Consider the following 18,330-nt stretch of genomic DNA (forward strand, 5'->3'; position numbering starts at 1 on the left):
TTAACTGCCACATCTCTTTAATGTGACAGTCCATAGTGACCAAACTCAGCAAAGTTGTACAGAAGGGAAAGCTGAACAAGTCCAAAACATTTCATACAATTAATTTAATTTGATTTTTGCATCTCTTGGCACATATTTATCATACACTTCATCAAACTTTTAAAGATTGTCTTCAGATGACCTCGAATAAAATCATGAGTTTATTTATGTGTATCACGTACTGTTTGTCCGCAGTTGGTTACCAAACCTTTGAAGGTGTGGCCTTATGCACATTAACAACCGTAACTCGCTAAAATAGACTGGAATCAAATTTGGAACTGTTGGACACAGAGCCACCTTGCACAAATACATGAAATGTGATAGAATCCTACCCACAGGGGGCGCTACAGTACCATTAAAACATGGTATTTTCACAATTTTGTTCTGTTTAATAACTAAAGTGAAACTTGGGACAGGTCGATCGATTAATAGAAGTCAAAAGTCTTCAGGGAGTCAGATTTAAGTGCCTCATATTCGCTGTCATATACATAAATGTTGAACATTTTACTTTTCCTCCCACGGCAGTCTGTGGAGGAGAGCTGGATGCTCCCTCAGGAACTATCTCCTCCCCCAATTACCCCAACCTGTACCCACACAGCCGGGTGTGTCGCTGGGAGCTGGTGGTGTCACCAGGCCGCAGGGTCACACTCACCATCAATGACCTGCGGCTGGAAGATTCTGGGACTTCCTGTGCATATGACTACGTTGAGGTGAGTCCTTTTCATCGCTCCTTACAGTTTAGCATGTCAACCGCAATGTAGTTGGTGAAACCATTATTCAGTTTGCATTTATATATTTTTTCAAGCTTGTCATACTACTATGAAGAAAAGTTTTTGTCAATGACCTTTTTACTATGCTGAGACGATGACGAGGTAAAAATAGATCTTGATAATAAAAACTAAGACAAAATCTATGTTTCATCTCTGTTGAAATGTTGGTGGTGGACTGTCGGACACTGAAAGCCGAGAGCGCCCGTGCTTGTAATGATCTTCAGATGCCTGATGAGCGACAGGCCGTAAACTCCAGTAAATAGTCTGCACCAGGATGTTTGGGTTGGTGCGAGTTGTGAGCTGTAACTCAGCAGTAAATAATCAGCCGTGTGTGTCTGACTGTGGATGGTGGAGCTGCTGAATGGATTTGTGGAGTTTGTTAGTTGCAGCAGTGGCTGTTAGCAGCTAGCTCCGCTCGCAGCCTTCACAGCTTCACCCCGCAGGACTCCACTCAGTCCGGACTGGAGAAGGTTTGTGGGTTGATGGTGTTTGACAGGCAGGTAGGAGGCTCAGTTATCTGTGAGTGTAGCTGTGCTGTAAGTAAACAGTCTGAACTCAGATCAGTTTTCTCTGACAGAGATGAAAGTTTAGTTTGAATCACCAACTCTGTGAGAGGACACCAGTTTAAACCTCCAGACTAACATGTTGCACATGAAGAAACAAGTTATGTTTCTGCTTCTTAACAGTCACATGGATAAGTCAGAGTTTACAATGAACCTGGGGACAAATCCTAGTTGGCTCACATTAGTTATTTGTTGAGAGCAGAAATAGAGAGATGTTGAGCTTTTCAGATGATGATCAGTAAGTGTGTGCTTGTAAATCAGCCCTTAAACCTGTCACACACTGCTGGAAACATGACACACACATTATTTTATACAACCTGTCACCTTGACTCTGATTTATGATCCATGAATCAGCCTCACTGGATTAGTTTAAAGATTAAAAACACAGATAGAAAACATCAGGACTACAACATTTTGAATTTTCAGTGACTGAATCTATGAAGGATAAAATGACTAAAATGTGTTTAAGTGGTTGCAGAAACAGATATCGTACAGAAATGAGCAAAATCTCAAAACCCAAACTATTAACATGGTTAGACATCACTCGCTGTTTTTAGGGAAATGTGTCTTTGTGATTTCAGTCAGCTGATCCAGTGACACCCTGAGGCATAGTTTGGAGTGAGCAAATGACCAAACAATGCCTTGAGGCAGGAATATATATTCTATATATATCAGATCATTGACCACAGAAACACGATGTTTGAAAGAGTTCAGATGTGTGTTCATATTTCAAGCTTTTATTTGAGGTAACTGAATGATACGATGTCTGATCTCCATCATCAGTGACCTGCTGATGCTTTATGAGGAGTTATCAGTTAAAACTGTCGTTTGATATCCCATAGTGTCGTACTTTATCATGACTGTTTGTCCTCACTCATAATGCATCTTATGGTTCTGTACGATCTCCCTCATGGACGCCCACACTCAGAACACTTTGGCCTTTGCACACTTTTTCTGTCTAAAATTATCGCACGTCTAAAAATAAATACGACCTCACGTTGTGTCACATTTGCACACTGAGTCTGATACTTTAATCCATCATTAAAATTTTCGGCACAGCTTCGATTTTTGGTGTTTTTCGCATCCGTCAGATCCTTCACAGGACAAAAATCAGTGAAGACAATGTGGTGGTGGCAGAGGAGGAAATGTGTCTTTTTATTTTGTGATTTTTCACAACGTCTACATCAATAAAAGGTATCACTGTGCAGGGTTTCTGTGCACAGTGATTTGTTTCGGACTCAGCGTGCAAAGGCCTTAACTCCCCAGGAGGACCTACTCCTGAGAATGTTGCTACAGGCTCAGTGTCCCCTGTGTCTCCATGGTAACCCCTGTGTCTTACAGATACTGAACGGGTTGGCGGTTGATGCCCCTCGCCTGCAGAAATTCTGTGGTACAGTACCAGCAGGCACACAGGTGCGCTCCTCCGGCAACACCATGACGGTTGTGTTCCGCACCGATGCGTCTGTGTCCAACGGAGGCTTCACGGCTTCTTACTCATCTGAGGAGCCTGCAGGTCTGTTACTCCGAACTACAGAACTACATATTTATAATCATTAAAACACATAACAGTGCTGCATGTCCATCCATGTCCATCCATGTCACTCCATGTTCATCCATGTTCATCCATGTCCATCCATGTCCATCCATGTTCATCCATGTTACTCCATGTCCATCCATGTCCATCCATGTTCATCCATGTTACTCCATGTCCATCCATGTCCATCCATGTCCATCCATGTCCATCCATGTCCATCCATGTCCATCCATGTTCATCCATGTTACTCCATGTCCATCCATGTCCATCCATGTCACTCCATGTCCATCCATGTTCATCCATGTTCATCCATGTCCATCCATGTCACTCCATGTCCATCCATGTCCATCCATGTCCATCCATGTTCATCCATGTTCATCCATGTCCATCCATGTCACTCCATGTCCATCCATGTCCATCCATGTCCATCCATGTCACTCCATGTCCATCCATGTTCATCCATGTTCATCCATGTTCATCCATGTCCATCCATGTCCATCCATGTCACTCCATGTCCATCCATGTCCATCCATGTCCATCCATGTCACTCCATGTCCATCCATGTTCATCCATGTTCATCCATGTTCATCCATGTCCATCCATGTTCATCCATGTTCATCCATGTCCATCCATGTTCATCCATGTCCATCCATGTTCATCCATGTTACTCCATGTCATCCATGTTCATCCATGTTCATCCATGTCCATCCATGTCACTCCATGTCCATTCATGTTCATCCATGTCCATCCATGTTCATCCATGTTCATCCATGTCCATCCATGTTCATCCATGTCCATCCATGTCCATCCATGTCACTCCATGTCATCCATGTCCATCCATGTCCATCCATGTTCATCCATGTCACTCCATGTCATCCATGTTCATCCATGTCCATCCATGTCCATCCATGTCCATCCATGTCACTCCATGTCATCCATGTTCATCCATGTCCATCCATGTTCATCCATGTCCATCCATGTCCATCCATGTCACTCCATGTCACTCCATGTTCATCCATGTCCATCCATGTCCATCCATGTCCATCCATGTCACTCCATGTCATCCATGTTCATCCATGTCCATCCATGTCATCAATGTTCATCCATGTTCATCCATGTTCATCCATGTCATCCATGTTCATCCATGTTCATCCATGTTCATCCATGTCATCCATGTTCATCCATGTCCATCCATGTCCATCCATGTCCATCCATGTCATCAATGTTCATCCATGTCCATCCATGTCCATCCATGTCCATCCATGTCACTCCATGTCATCCATGTCCATCCATGTCCATCCATGTCCATCCATGTCACTCCATGTCCATCCATGTCCATCCATGTCACTCCATGTCATCCATGTTCATCCATGTTCATCCATGTCCATCCATGTCATCAATGTTCATCCATGTCCATCCATGTCCATCCATGTCCATCCATGTCCATCCATGTCCATCCATGTCACTCCATGTCACTCCATGTCCATCCATGTCCATCCATGTCCATCCATGTCACTCCATGTTCATCCATGTCCATCCATGTCACTCCATGTCATCCATGTCCATCCATGTCCTTTTATCTCAACACGTTGTTGTATATTGTCACAATACATTTCCAGAACCTAATGACCAGGACCACGTGAACAGCACTGTGACAAACAAACCACAGGCAGAACAGCATGATCACAGTGTCCTATTGGCTATCCTTTGTTACGACCACCCTCAAACTATGTTTATGAAATTGTGTTGAACAGAGAGGTGTTTCTAATGTTTGCTCTACCTCCATTTGTGGTGTTTAGATCTTGCGAGTGTGTCCGTGCCTCTCACTGTGCTTCCACGTTTTCTTGATGCCTTTTGTTAGAGTGCGGTGGAGTCCTGAACAACCCAGCAGGCGGGAATTTCACTTCCCCTGGGTACCTGGTGTCCAACTACAGCAACAACCTCAACTGCGAATGGTTGATTCAGAACCCACAGCACATCAATTCCTCTATTGTGGTGCTGATAGAAGACCTGCACCTGGAGAACCACCAGACCTGTGAGTCAGACTACCTCCAGTTCCGCTTAGGTGAGTGCCACACGGAGAGGCCTGGCTCTACACACTGAGGGAAGTTACACTGCACATACATTTCAGATCTGGGGTGTCAGAGTCATTGAGTAGTAAAGTAGTATATTGTACTGTAGTGTTTGTAGTGTGAGCCATAGCGTTCACAGCGTTTGGAAGTTTATTCGTCACCATCATCCATACATTTTTAACTGCTTATCCGAATCCTCTGAGCAAAGTATTCCAGGCGTCCCCCTCCCCAGTGGTGCTTTCCAGCACCTCCTGGGTGATCCCAAGGCGTTCCCAGGCCAGATGAGATATATATTCCTTCCAGCGGGTTCTTAAAATTGTGCACTGAGAAGCATTCCTGAACTGTTGGACTGTTTGTCCTCACAGCTTTTTACAAAGTGACGATCCCTACCTGTGAACACCGAAGCCTTTGGAGGATGCTCCTTTATAGCCAGTCATGAAACTTTAATCTGTGACCAATAAACCAGTTTACCTGTGAAATGTTCCAAACAGGAATTCCACAACTTTCCCGTCTTTTGTTGTCTCTGTCCCAACTTTTTCTGTAACATGTTCCGGGCATCAAATTCAGAGAGAGTGTTTATTTCAGCTATTATTATTTATCAGCTTGAACATTAAATATCTCGTCTTTGTACCGTATTCAACTGAATGTGGGATAATAAACATATGTTGTGGGCAGCACTCTGGCTCAGTGGAAAGCACAATCACCTCACAGGACACACGGGCTGACTTTGAATCCACCGTCGCCATGGCCATGATGCTCTCCCTCTGTCTGTGTGGGTATCCTCTGGACACTCCGACTTCTTTCTAATTTGCCCATGGGTATAATTATGACTGTGAATGTGGTTTTCCGTTCTGTCATAAACTGACAATGTGTCCAGGGAGTGCCCTCCACACATGCCCTCTCTCTTCTGCACATATTACTGTGGGTATGCTGGGACAGGCTCCAGCCCATCTCACCTCTGAACAGGAAAGCAGGTCTAGGAAAGAGATGGATGGATTATATCTGCCTTTGTGTTTCACTTCTGTTAAACTCTCTACCCCCTCACTCAGGTGACTCAGATGGAGAGCTGTTGGCCAAGTTTTGTGGACAGACCGCCCCCAACATTCCCATTGTGGTCTTTACCCCAGAGCTCTGGGTCCACTTCAAGACTGACGCCTCCCAGGGAGACCTGGGCTTCAAGGCTAAGTACTCGTTCTCTGGTAAGCGAGACATAAGGTACACAGTATGGCATTGCCATTTGTCTAATCTAGCAGTCATAATGTTACCATCACAGGCCTTATATAGATCATTGCCTGTTTTGCAGAGTGTGGAGGCTGGCAGTCAGGTGAAGGAGGGACGCTCTCTAGTCCTAACTACCCCAACATTTACCCCAGCCCCAGTCGCTGTGCTTGGCTGCTGGAGGCCCCTGTGGGCCACACTATCACGGTGAGTCTGCACCATGACCTGGTGCATAGTTTTACAGCGATATACTGTGCGCTGTGCATTAACCATCATTCCTCATGTTTGCTTTCACTGTTTCTTCTGAATTCATCAGCTTCTGTAGTTGCTTTTACCCTGAGAGACCTATCGCCACTACACAACAGCAGAAGGGCTCAGCTATGCACACTCTTGTTGTCACAGTGGGACTAACACACCCAGATCATGTGACTCCTGCATGTGTACAGTCAATCAGAGCCAAACTGGCCGAGGCACTCTGAGCATGCTCCACAGTTTCCGCCCCGGGCTTTGACCCGGAAGTCCAATAGCATTAAATGTGTAAGAGAAGAAGAAGCCGGTAACAACATGGAGAAATCCACATCCAGAGCCGTGACTTTTTGGACGGACCAAATGTACAGAGCTGTAAAGTTGTCCACCATGGTAGCAGTTAGCAGCTAGCTAACCGTAGCTAACTTGTTTGTCCATTGTTTGGTCTGTGACGTAATAGGTCAACAGGAAAAAGGTCCGATACTAAGAGGAGTTGCACATACTTGGCTCAATAAATGGATTCCCCTCCCGTGCTTGTATACTGGGACAAGGACAGTAGTATCATAATGTAGCTCCACTTGACTGTGACTGGTCACTGAGTATGAGTTGTCCTGTACAGTGACAGTTTTCTTATTTTGGCTCACGGGAGCTTCCCAGTGTCAGTGCATGCTGTGGATCCAGGTCACTGTCATCTTTCCAGCGTTACCTTCGCCGGCATGTAACGACTCCAGTGGAACATGTAAAAGTCAGTGTGCTGCTGTTGATTGTAGCTGCTGAGGCAGAGATCACTGTTTGCTCAGTGGCCCTTAGCATCAGCAGTACAAGACACACTGGGCGGCAGCAATTTCCGATGCTCTGAGCAGCTGCTGTAGTTTAAAGAGCAGGTCAAACAAACTTCATACTTCAGCTGTTCATGTCACGTGTCGCGCCAAAAGTCAGTCGAGTCAATTACAATGTTGTGTGCTTATATGTGTAGCATACTACACCAGTGATGTATGTCACATGACGTTACATCACATTGGTAATAAAGATACTTTATGAAACCAAACCACATGCTTTTGGTGCCTAAAACAAAGGAAGTTTATTTTGAAAAGAGACTGTGTGCATTTAACAAGTAGAAACTGTACATTAACTGTAAAAATGGAAGATTATTTTGAAAAGACAATGCAAATAACAAGCTTAAGTTCACACGCCATCGCTAAGCATCCGAAACTGATGCTGGAGAGGTACCTAGAGCGTCACAGTTTGACGTGTAGGGCCACTGAGCAAGCATCTGTATTTGACGAGCTGGGAGGGAGAATGTGTCGCTGAGGTTGTTAAACTCCAGGACCTGCTGTGAAAAATCCTTGTCTCCATGTCCCTGTCTCACTGCAGCTAACCTTTAGCTACTTCAACCTGGAGCCCCACTCTCAGTGCGGCTGGGACTCTGTCACCATCTTCAACGGAGGGTCGCCTGGCTCCCCTGTTATAGGCCAGTACTGTGGGACCACCTCCCCAGGAACCATCCAGTCTGGATCCAACAAGCTTGCCGTCGTCTTCCTGGCTGACCATAGTGTTTCCAGAGGAGGCTTTGTGGCCTCCTGGTCTGCTGACTCCTCAGGTGGGTGTGGTGCTGTACTGAACTGATGAGCTGTGATTTTATCAACAAATAAATGATGTTCATTATATGCTGCAGTGTGTGTGTGCATGTTTGAGGACAGCGGTGGGTGGGTGGGTGTGTGTGTGTGTGTGTGTGTGTGACGTCAGAGTGAAAAAATTGAATTTCCCCTCTGGGATAATAAAGTATCTCTATCTAAAAAAATTTTAAAAATTAAATTAATCCCAAGGAATGAGACCACCGATCCTGTGAAAGAAGGTTGATTCAGTCCACTTGTATCAGGGTATCATATTATCTGTATGATCATTCACACAGTGCAGTCACATTGTGTTTGTCCGGACAGGTTGTGGAGGGGTGATCCATGCTGATACAGGAACGATCAAGTCTCCGAACTATCCCCAGAACTTTCCAGCCAATGTGGAGTGTTCCTGGCAGATCATCGCCCATGAGGGGAACCACCTGGAGATGAGCTTCATCGGAGATTTCCAGATTCCAGACAGCACTGGGACCTGCCAGAACAGCTATGTTAAGGTACCAGCTCTGAGCTAACATGTTCAAATGATGCTGATTGGCTGTTGAAACAGGTGACGTGCTTTAAAACCAGCTGCCCGCCATTTGACCAGCTGAGTGTCAGGTGACACCATCAGCCGGCTTGAGTCGAGCTCAGACCGGCCAGTTCACACCGCTGACACTTTTCTCTGTGACGTTTTAAAAGGTTTTGTCTCGTCGTGAATCTTTGGTCTGAACTGGGCTTCAGCTAACGTTGGCTTACAGTAATACTGTGCTAACTTGCCCGGTTGGACCTTGTTTCAATATTGTTTCCATGTTCAGAGTTCTCAGTACAGCATTTGCTTTGGTAAGAGCAGCACACCGTTATCATAACTGATTAATTAAACAGTTATCATAACACCGATCTTTTCAAGAGGGTGGTTGAAGGAATGAAACAGGGAGGCTGTGTTCACACGGTCCAACAAATCTGCCACCGGTAGGAAACTGAAAAAGTCCCATTTGACACAAAAACACGGGATATTATTTTTCCTTTGAATATTGGACTAACTGGAGTATTTTGTGCATGTACATGTAGCCCATGGTTCCATTTGACAACACTTCCTGAATCAGTGTGCATTTTCCTGCAGGTGTGGTCAGGTCAGACCCAAAACGCTGAGGCCCTGCTCTCAACAGGCTGTGGCTCTGTGGCCCCGGGCCCCATCATTGCTCCATATAACATCATAACAAGCAGATTCCAGAGCACTGGACCCCCCGGCAAAGGCTTCTCAGCCTCCTTCAGCACCAGTAAGAACCAGGCAGCCACGACTCCTTCACAGTGTTAATAAGACAATACTGACCTTTGTGAATGTGAAACAGAGGGGCCCTAAGTGGCAGTGCAGTGTCAGAGTGGGGTATGTGGCGGTCTGTCCCAACAAAGTGCAAAGAAAGATTGATGTCTTCTTCTTATCAGGGTGCGGCGCAAACTTCACTGCTTCCAGCGGTCGGGTGGTTTCTCCAAATTATCCAGTCGACTATCCCGACTACTCCAACTGCAACTACATCATCAACGCCGGAGAACAGACTATAGTTGTCGTCACCTTTCAGGTCTTCCAAATAGAAGGTAAATATCAGCAACATACGGACGAACGGTCACCAGCAGATGTCTTGTCTCCCTTTTGGAGATAAATGTTTTGTACTCTTTGTTGCCTGATGACAACAGTCAGTCATTTGTTTCTTATGTTGCCTGTCTGTTGTCTAGCACACTCCACCTGTCTGTATGATGGGCTCAAGATCTACAGCCTGACCACTGGTGGCCCTGCCATTGCCACTCTGTGTGGGAGCAGCATTCCGGGGCCCTTCTCCACCTTTGGCCCCATGAAACTCCACTTCTACTCTGACTCTGTGATCACCGATGCTGGCTTCATGGCACAGTACAGAACCTATCGTAAGTCAGGAAGAGGATAAACAAATGCTTTATTCTAAGAAGCAAATTAAAGGAGCAGTGTGTAAAATCTGAGAGTGAGGACTGCAGATTGCAACCAGCTGGAACTTCTGTCGAGTAGAATTCCATCAGTGTTGATTGTTCGGGTGGTTTTCACCTCGAGCTGAATTATCCCAGCGGCCTCTTCCTCCCCAAAACAAACAGAACAGCTGATTAAAACCAGTTAAAAACACTGCAGACGGTTTCTCTTTTACTGTTTGGCACCTCACAGATGGGCCGTGGGCCCGGCACCTGCTAATGTGTGCTCACTTTTTTATGCCTCCACGCTGGCGATAGCCAGAGGCGTTATGTTTTTGGGGTGTACGTCCCTCCCATTCTTGTAAATGCAATGTTTCAAGAACGTCTTGAAGGAATTTCTTCAAATCTGGCACAAACGGCCCCTTGAACTTAACGATGAACTGACTAGATTTTGGTGGTCAAAGTTCAAGGTCACTGTGGCCTTGCATCTGTCTCATTCTTGCAAACGCAATATCTTACTAATGCTTTGAAGGAATTTCTTCAACTTTGGCACGAACGTCTCCTTGGACTTATCAATGAAATGATATTGGTGGTCAAAGGTCAAGGTCACTGTGACCTCACAAAACATGTTTTCTCAGGAATTCTTAGCAAAATATAACAAAACTTCACATCAGTGTCTAACAAGATAAAATAATGGAGTAATAACATTCTATATCCAAAGGTCAAAGGTCATCTTGACTGTGACATCATCATGTTTTAACGTCATATCTAGTTCCATCCTTGTGAACACAATATCTCAAGAACGCCTCAAGGGAATGTTTTTATATTTGGCACAAATGTTCACTTGGACTCAACGATGAACTGATTGGATTTTGTTGATCAAAAGTCAAGGTCATTGTGACCTTGCATCTGTTTCATTCTCATGGACGCAATCTCTCCAGAACACCTCAAGGAAATTTCTTTAAATCTGACACAAAGGTCCTCTTGGACTGACGCATAAACTGATTAGAATTTTGCGGTCAAAGGTCACAGTGACCTCACAAAATGTTTTCGGCCATAACTCAAGAATTCATACACTAATTATGACCAAACTTGACACAAATGTCTAACAGGATAAAATAATGAAGGTCAAAAGGTCAAAGGTCAGCTTGACTGTGACATCATGTTTTAATGTCCGGGTACATGGTCTGCAGCATGTTTGGGTGTGTGGTGTGAGTCAAGTGGCATCAGATGAACGCGAGGACCTGAGGTTTCCCAGAAAAACACTGCACTGAAACAAGATAATCAGTGTTATTCATTATGATGATACTGTGTGTGTGTGTGTGTGTGTGTGTGTGTGTGTGTGTGTGTGTGCGTTTCCACAGCATGTGGTGGTTTCTACAACAGCAGTATGGCCACAGTGAGCAGCCCGGCACTCTCCATGACCAACTACCATCACAACATCAACTGTACCTACCATATCATGGTCCGAGCAGACAGAGTGATTGACATCAAGTAAGACTTGAATTAAAGGACTGGACCTGAGAAGTGAAAGTGTGTTTGAGACGTTTCTTTTTATGTTACAGAGAGAGGGATTTATTTAGATAGCTTTCAGGACAGGCTTCATGTGGCCACAGAACCAACTGGTGGCTGTACCTGGGTCTTTCAGTAATCTATTACTGTGTGACTGAATCAGGATGTTGGTGCCAAAGAGCTTTGAAAACTACTTCATGTTCTTCTTCTCTCTGTCCGTAGGTTTAACACCTTCCACCTGGAGGCGTCCTCTTCCTGTCGCTATGACTACGTGGCGGTGTATGATGGACAGGACACGATGGCACCCTTGCTGGGGAAATTCTGTGGCGCAGTGCTCCCGCCCAACCTGCGCTCCTCCACCAACCAGCTGTTCATTGTCTTCAGAACTGATGCCACGGTGAATGGGATTGGCTGGAGGCTGACCTACAGTGAGACACTCGGTAGGTCAATGTTACTGAAGTTGTGATGGCGGTGAAAGATGGAGCATTTATTTCCACATGTTAACAGCTCACGCGTGAAATAAACACTGACCGACTACTGACCAATGTGTATGTCTCCACATCGGCGACAGCTGTGGTCAGAGGCATTATGTTTACGGGTTATACGTCCCATCCTTCTGGACACGCCTCAAGGGAATTCCTTCATATTTGGCACAAACATCCACATGGACTCAACAATGAACTGATTGGATTTCAGTAACCATAGGTCAAGGTCACTGTGACCTTGCATCTGTCTAATTCTCATGAACGCGATCTCTCCAGAACACCTTAAGGAAATTTCTTTAACTTTGGCACAAACATCCGCTTGGACTGACGAATAAACTGATTAGAATTTTTTGGTCAAAGGCCAACGGTCAGTGTGACCATCAAAACACGTTTTTGGCCATAACACAAGAATTCACACACTAATTATGACAAAACTTGACACAAATGTCAAGTTCACATGGTTCCCTACAGCCGTCTCCCACCACCCAACCTGCCCCCTAACTGGACCGGAGGTATTTTACTTCCTAAGGCTCATTTATACTTAATGTATGAACATAGACAGTAATAAACGGTGTTAGTTTTGACAGCTGTTTTAGATTTAGTCTTGAGATGAAAATGTTTATTAATTTAAATCACATTTTAGTCATTTTTATCCTTCATAGTTTTAGTCGAAAAAATTCAAAATATTTTAGTCCTGATGTTTTCTATATGTGTTTTTCTCTTTAAACTAATCCAGTGAGGTTAATTCATGGATCATAAATCAGACTCAAGGTGACAGGTTGTATAAAATAATGTGTGTGTCATGTCTCCAGCAGTGTGTGACAGGTTTAAGGGCTGATTTATGAGCACACACTTACTGATCATCATTTGAAAAGCTCAACATCTCTCTATTTCTGCTCTCAACAAATAACTAATGTGAGCCAACTAGGATTTGTCCCCAGGTTCATTGTAAACTCTGACTTCGTTTTTATTATCAAAATCTATTTTTAGCTCGTCTTGTTTTTGTCATGGCAAAAAGGTGGTTGATGAAATATTTTCATCATAGTTTTCGTCAATGAAATGGACACTGGTTTCAGACCAGATGACTGGGTACTAGTATTGGCGAGAGCTTCGATCTACTCACAGCCCTGACTGGAGGACAGCTGACAGCAGGCGCCCCACTGTGGGGACAGACCTGCACTCCTCCTGCTCTCCCTCTGGTTCTCCTACATGCTCCACTGGACCTGGCTTGACTCTCAGCCACCAGCTGGCTCCATCCACAGCCCTGAAGCAGCCTCCACATAAGCTCCACTGTCCCAGGCTGTGCTGTCAGAGAGCCAGAGGGAGGGTCAGAGGTCAGAGGGCCCTCTGGTGGCTCTCCTCCAGTGTCCACAGACCCCTGGATGTGGAGCTATGGACTTGGTCTTTTTTCCAGTGATGTCATGTCCCTGTCCTCAGAATGTAATGTAGGGCCTGACTTGTCCCTCCTTCATTTCAACAAATGCATGAAGAAATGTAAAGAAATGCATAATGTTCAATGCAGAAAGGAATATGTTTAGGAAGATAAACAGGGGTGGGGATACAAAGGGAAATAATACACTAATAAATAATTTCATAAATTTACAAACTTAAAAATGAATGCCGTCTTGTAGAAATATGTTTAAGATTAATAGAAATAAATAATAAAAATATATAGATTAATTTAAAAATTAATATATATATATATATCAATTTTATTTTTATTTATATATATATATATATATATATATATATATATATATATATATATATATATATATATATATATATATATATATAAAAGGGAAAACTAAATAAGAGAGAAAATGAATAAACAAAAAACAAAACAAAAGAAAAGTATTTGCAAAAGCAAATAAACAATAATATGATCCGAATGTCCTGGTTTGTAAAAGAGGGTCTGACTTGACCATTATTGGACAAAAACAGGGCCAGCATCTGGCCATCCACCTCATAACCATGTTGCAGTTTATGGCGTCTGAATTTTTGGCAAAAACAAGGGACACAGCGTCACTGTCTGGACACTGAGTCCTATGCTGTCACCAGAAACTCGTGCTGGGTTGGTGATGTCTGGACACAAAAATCCAACATGATCGCTTGCAAATAACAGAGTGGACAGTCTGTCTTAAAGATTGGAGACGAGACACGTCTGATTGATCGTCTGAACGTGGCTTGTGTTTGTTCTGAACTGCCTGCAGGTCCGGCGCAGGGATGCGGTGGCTACCTGTCCATGCCCATGGGCATGTTTGGTTCTCCAGATCCAAACCTAGACGGGCGCTATGAGCCCAGGATGGACTGCATGTGGACCATTGAGATGCCGGTCAACAAGGCCATCAACCTGACCTTCGAGTCCTTTGACCTTGAGAGCTCCTCCACCTGCCGCTACGACTATGTCAAAGTAAAGAACCCCCTGCCAATGAAATATTGTCTGCTTTTCTTTCATCAGGACACAATAATTATTATTTTATTCAACAGAGACAGTGCACAGCTACTTAGCTGCACCGGTTAGCTACAAGCTAACTTTCATCTTAGTCCAGGGCAGGAAACAGAATCATTTCTCTGTTATATAAAAAACACAATTACCAAATAGAACATGATACAACAGTTTTAGCAATAACAACAGCAAAACAACACAACATTAAGTCACCGCAACAACAAATCGACAACATTAAGATATAACAAAGTTTCATCGTGTCAGATCAAGTGTTTGAGTTCATGTGTGATGGGAACACAACCAGGTTGATTTTAGCCACAGTTTCATCTGAAATTTAAAACCAGCAAAGCTGCTGCACTGTCTGATCTCACCTGGTTCTGAGTCCCAGTAGTTACAAGCTCTAACAGAGACTGAGCCACCAAACTCAGCAGATCTGTGCTCTGCTGCACAGTCGCCACTTTGTACACCAGACAAGCATCAGCAAGACACACAGAGGTCAGGAGATTATGTCTCTGAATGATGTTACAGTGGTGATAACATGTTTTTTTTTGTCCTTGACTGTTTGTAAAGTATTTGCAGCGAGGTCGGTGTTATTCTTGTAGCTTGTAATGCAGTATGAAATATGTCAAAAAATCATTGAGTGCATGAATATTTTTGCTGCATCTAAGGGGAGCTGGTTTCGAACCTGAAGTTCCTTTAAAATGAATTTTAAAGTTTTACACACCTGCTTCACGTTTATTAAAGGTCAGCTGTGACTCGATAATAATTCCTAGATATTTAAGATGTGACACAGTCTGGATCCGTCCTCCTTTCAACACGATATCAGGCTGATTTCCATTTTTCCTAATATAAAAATAAATGCAAGCAGTTTTACTTACATGGAGCGTCAGGCAAGACTCGGAGAGCCAGCTGGAAATTTTGGCCTCAGCTGCTGTTAATTTAGCTGCCACTTCACATCTGTCTTTCCCATGTGCGAGGATGACCGTGTCATCTGCGTACATTTGGGTTTCAACTTCAGGACATGTGTGTGGCAGATCATTAACATAAAGACTAAACCAAAGAGGTCCTAAGATTGAGCCTTGTGGAGCACCAACAGAGGATCGACAAACCATGAAGTCCTATTCCCGCCTAAATTGTCTTCTCTTAGATAGTGAGACAGGACTCCGTTTGATTACATCAGCAGAGAAATTAACTGATAATACCCAACTAAAGATCATATTGGTATTGATTACCTTGTGTTAACTACAGTTGATGATTTGCTTCCATGTGTAATAATCAGGTACATACTTGTCATACTGAAGTACAGCAGGACAAAACTACATTGACAATATTTTTCTTAATGTCTTTATTGTCTGTGTATCTCCACCAGGTGTATGATGGCGACAACATGAACTTCCCTCTGGTTGGGACATTCTGTGGAAGCTTCATTCCTGCTTATTTTGTATCCAGCGGAAACTTCCTGACCGTTCACTTTGTCACTGATGGCTCAGTGCAGAAACGAGGCTTCAACGCCACCTACAGAGCTGTGCCACGTAAGACACTTTGTACTCCCTCTTCACTACACTGCGCTTTGCTCGCTGCAGCAGCAAGGCTTCAGCTTCATCGGACCAATTCAAAGTGCAGGACACCTTTTTGACGCCAATAGTTAACCCCAAAATGACTGTTTTCAAATACCCGTCTGCTGCTGCCTCATTGGCTAGGGATCCTGTCAGTCAACCAAAAATGTGTTAATGACCGCACGACTGAGGTCGATGGTGTTTGCTTTTGCTTGTTGGATATTATTTGACACAAGAGACGCTCAGCTGTCTCTTTCAGTAAACAGTAAATGCAGTGCCGATGATTGTGACTTCTGCAAAGGTCATCATCATTTCTTCGTGTCCTCTCTGTGGTCCTTATCGCACAACGCATGATATGATTTGGCCAAGTAGGACATGCTCCTTGATCAACATCTCACATCTCATTGCAGGACCAACATTGCAATCAACCAATCACAGCCCTCTGACATCATCAGTGTGCTCCTCCTGCACCTCTTTCAAAATTCTTTTGTGCTTCTTCAGAGCTAAGCTAATTTTCCAAACTGAAGTAAGAATGATTAAACAAAAACCTTGTAAGCTACTGCAGGGTTAGCGGGTTAGCTTGCTTAGCAGGTTGGCTATGCTAACAAGTTAGCTGTTCACTAAAACAGTAAGGATAATATCATTTTTCATTAACACATTTTCTTTCCCTTGTTCCATCTTGATCTTGGATAGATTTGGTTAGGTTTATCCAGGGCCATCATCATCATCGTCAGCTGATTCTGGATCATTTGTTAATGTTGACATCAACATATCAGTGATGTCCCTGGATCAACATCAGTGTTTCTATTCAGGATCAACTTGACTGTGATGGTCAAGATCAACATAAACAAATTATCCAGGGTCAACATGGCAGCGATGTCCTGGATCAACCCGAGCACTGCAATTTTACAAATGAATGGTTTTGGTCTTTGCAACCGCAAAATGACATCATCCTTACCCTCACTGTTAATGAACAATATCCTAGCCTATTGACAAGCTAACTTGTTAGCATATCTAACCTACTTAGCAAGCTAATTAACTCGCTAACCCTGCAGTAGCTGACAAGGTTTTTGGTCAGTGTTTCTGAGGATTTTGTTTAATTGTTCTAACTTGAGTTTGGGAAACTAGCTTAGCGCTGAAGAAGCACAAACCCCCCAAAAAGGAACTGTAAAACAAATCGTTGTCGTTATAACCTTGTGTTTTTCATGTTGCTGCTATTCTTCTAATTTTGTGCCTTTTCCAAACCTGTCGATGTGTCCCTCAGTGGTTTGCGGTGGGATTCTGAATGCCACGACCGCCATCCAGACCCTGACCTCACCTTTCTTCCCCAATGCCTATCCTCCTCACACCTCCTGCCGCTGGATCCTGGATGCTCCAGCCCAGGAAACCATCAAAGTGGCAGTCCAGACCTTTTCCCTCCAGCCCAGCCAGAGCTGCTCCGAAAACTACCTAGAGATGAGGGACTGGCCGATGGTGAGTGTCACGCTGGCCTCAGAGCGCTTCAGCCCTGGTGTGGACATTAAGTGAAGCACAATGTGCAACAGAGTGAAAAAGAACAGCAGCCTGACACCTTAAAACCCTCCCACCAACTAATTAAGGTGGACTAAACCATCAGTGGGGGAGGGGTGAAGGGAGGGGACACAGGTGAGTAATCCAGGTCAGATTTCATACATTCCAAATGTTGCAGCAGCCAACAGTAGACAGCTAGCCTCCGTGCTCAAGGGACTGGCCCAAGTGCTACTTTAGGTTTCATACATGAGGTAGGACTGACTCACATGGCTGCCAAGAGGACAGTCTCACACCAAAACCACACCAGAAGTGTTTGGTGGAAACGGGGCTATACACGTCTAAATGTGACGCTTCAGGAACCCTTCTGTGTCTGTTTTGGACGTTCGGGGAATGTCTTGTTGTGTCTTTTCAAAGTACACTTCTGATTTCAGTCACTAGATACATACCATCATTTTCAAAATGAACTTACAATGTTGGTAGAACACTTTGATTTAAGCAATGAAGGCAACAAAAGCACAGTTAGATTAAGAAAAAACATCATGGTTTGGCTTAAAGGTGAAAGTCTGGAGTTTGTTAGACTCATTCAACCCCCACCACCACCCCCCACCCCCCCTATATTGACTTTGTTGCTCTTTATATTACGGTAGTTGCTGGTTGCTTTACAAATTGCAAAAGGTGCCTCTACACCAGGCTGTGATGCTGAGATCACTGACAAAGCTGCGGTATTTGAAAGTTGGGTTTAAGAACGTGCTGCGTATGTGGTGTGAAAGCGCTCTTAGTAACTGCAGAGGTGAAAATGACCAAATTAATTTTTATGATACTTCACTATGGC

The 18,330-nt window shown here is 44.0% G+C and overlaps 2 protein-coding genes across 3 annotated transcripts in view; one reads left to right on the top strand and one right to left on the bottom strand.

Annotated features, from left to right (window-relative positions):
• The window catches only part of LOC125882019 (uncharacterized), a 212,984-nt gene that overhangs the window by 162,739 nt on the left and 31,915 nt on the right, over positions 1-18,330 (bottom strand). The gene's annotated exons all lie outside the window — the stretch shown is intronic.
• Positions 1-18,330, top strand: part of cubn (cubilin (intrinsic factor-cobalamin receptor)) — an 86,763-nt gene that overhangs the window by 63,184 nt on the left and 5,249 nt on the right. Inside the window, exons 48-62 of the mRNA XM_049565429.1 lie at positions 565-749; positions 2,714-2,885; positions 4,768-4,971; positions 6,028-6,177; positions 6,282-6,403; positions 7,817-8,042; positions 8,383-8,570; positions 9,176-9,332; positions 9,499-9,648; positions 9,787-9,972; positions 11,352-11,481; positions 11,722-11,939; positions 14,198-14,397; positions 15,803-15,965; positions 17,254-17,462. Coding sequence (XP_049421386.1) covers positions 565-749; positions 2,714-2,885; positions 4,768-4,971; positions 6,028-6,177; positions 6,282-6,403; positions 7,817-8,042; positions 8,383-8,570; positions 9,176-9,332; positions 9,499-9,648; positions 9,787-9,972; positions 11,352-11,481; positions 11,722-11,939; positions 14,198-14,397; positions 15,803-15,965; positions 17,254-17,462 — 2,660 coding nt within the window. The remainder of the gene's footprint in view (positions 1-564; positions 750-2,713; positions 2,886-4,767; positions 4,972-6,027; positions 6,178-6,281; positions 6,404-7,816; positions 8,043-8,382; positions 8,571-9,175; positions 9,333-9,498; positions 9,649-9,786; positions 9,973-11,351; positions 11,482-11,721; positions 11,940-14,197; positions 14,398-15,802; positions 15,966-17,253; positions 17,463-18,330) is intronic.

This window comes from Epinephelus fuscoguttatus, linkage group LG21 (genome assembly GCF_011397635.1).
Source record: "Epinephelus fuscoguttatus linkage group LG21, E.fuscoguttatus.final_Chr_v1".
In the NCBI taxonomy this organism is placed as follows: domain Eukaryota; kingdom Metazoa; phylum Chordata; class Actinopteri; order Perciformes; family Serranidae; genus Epinephelus; species Epinephelus fuscoguttatus.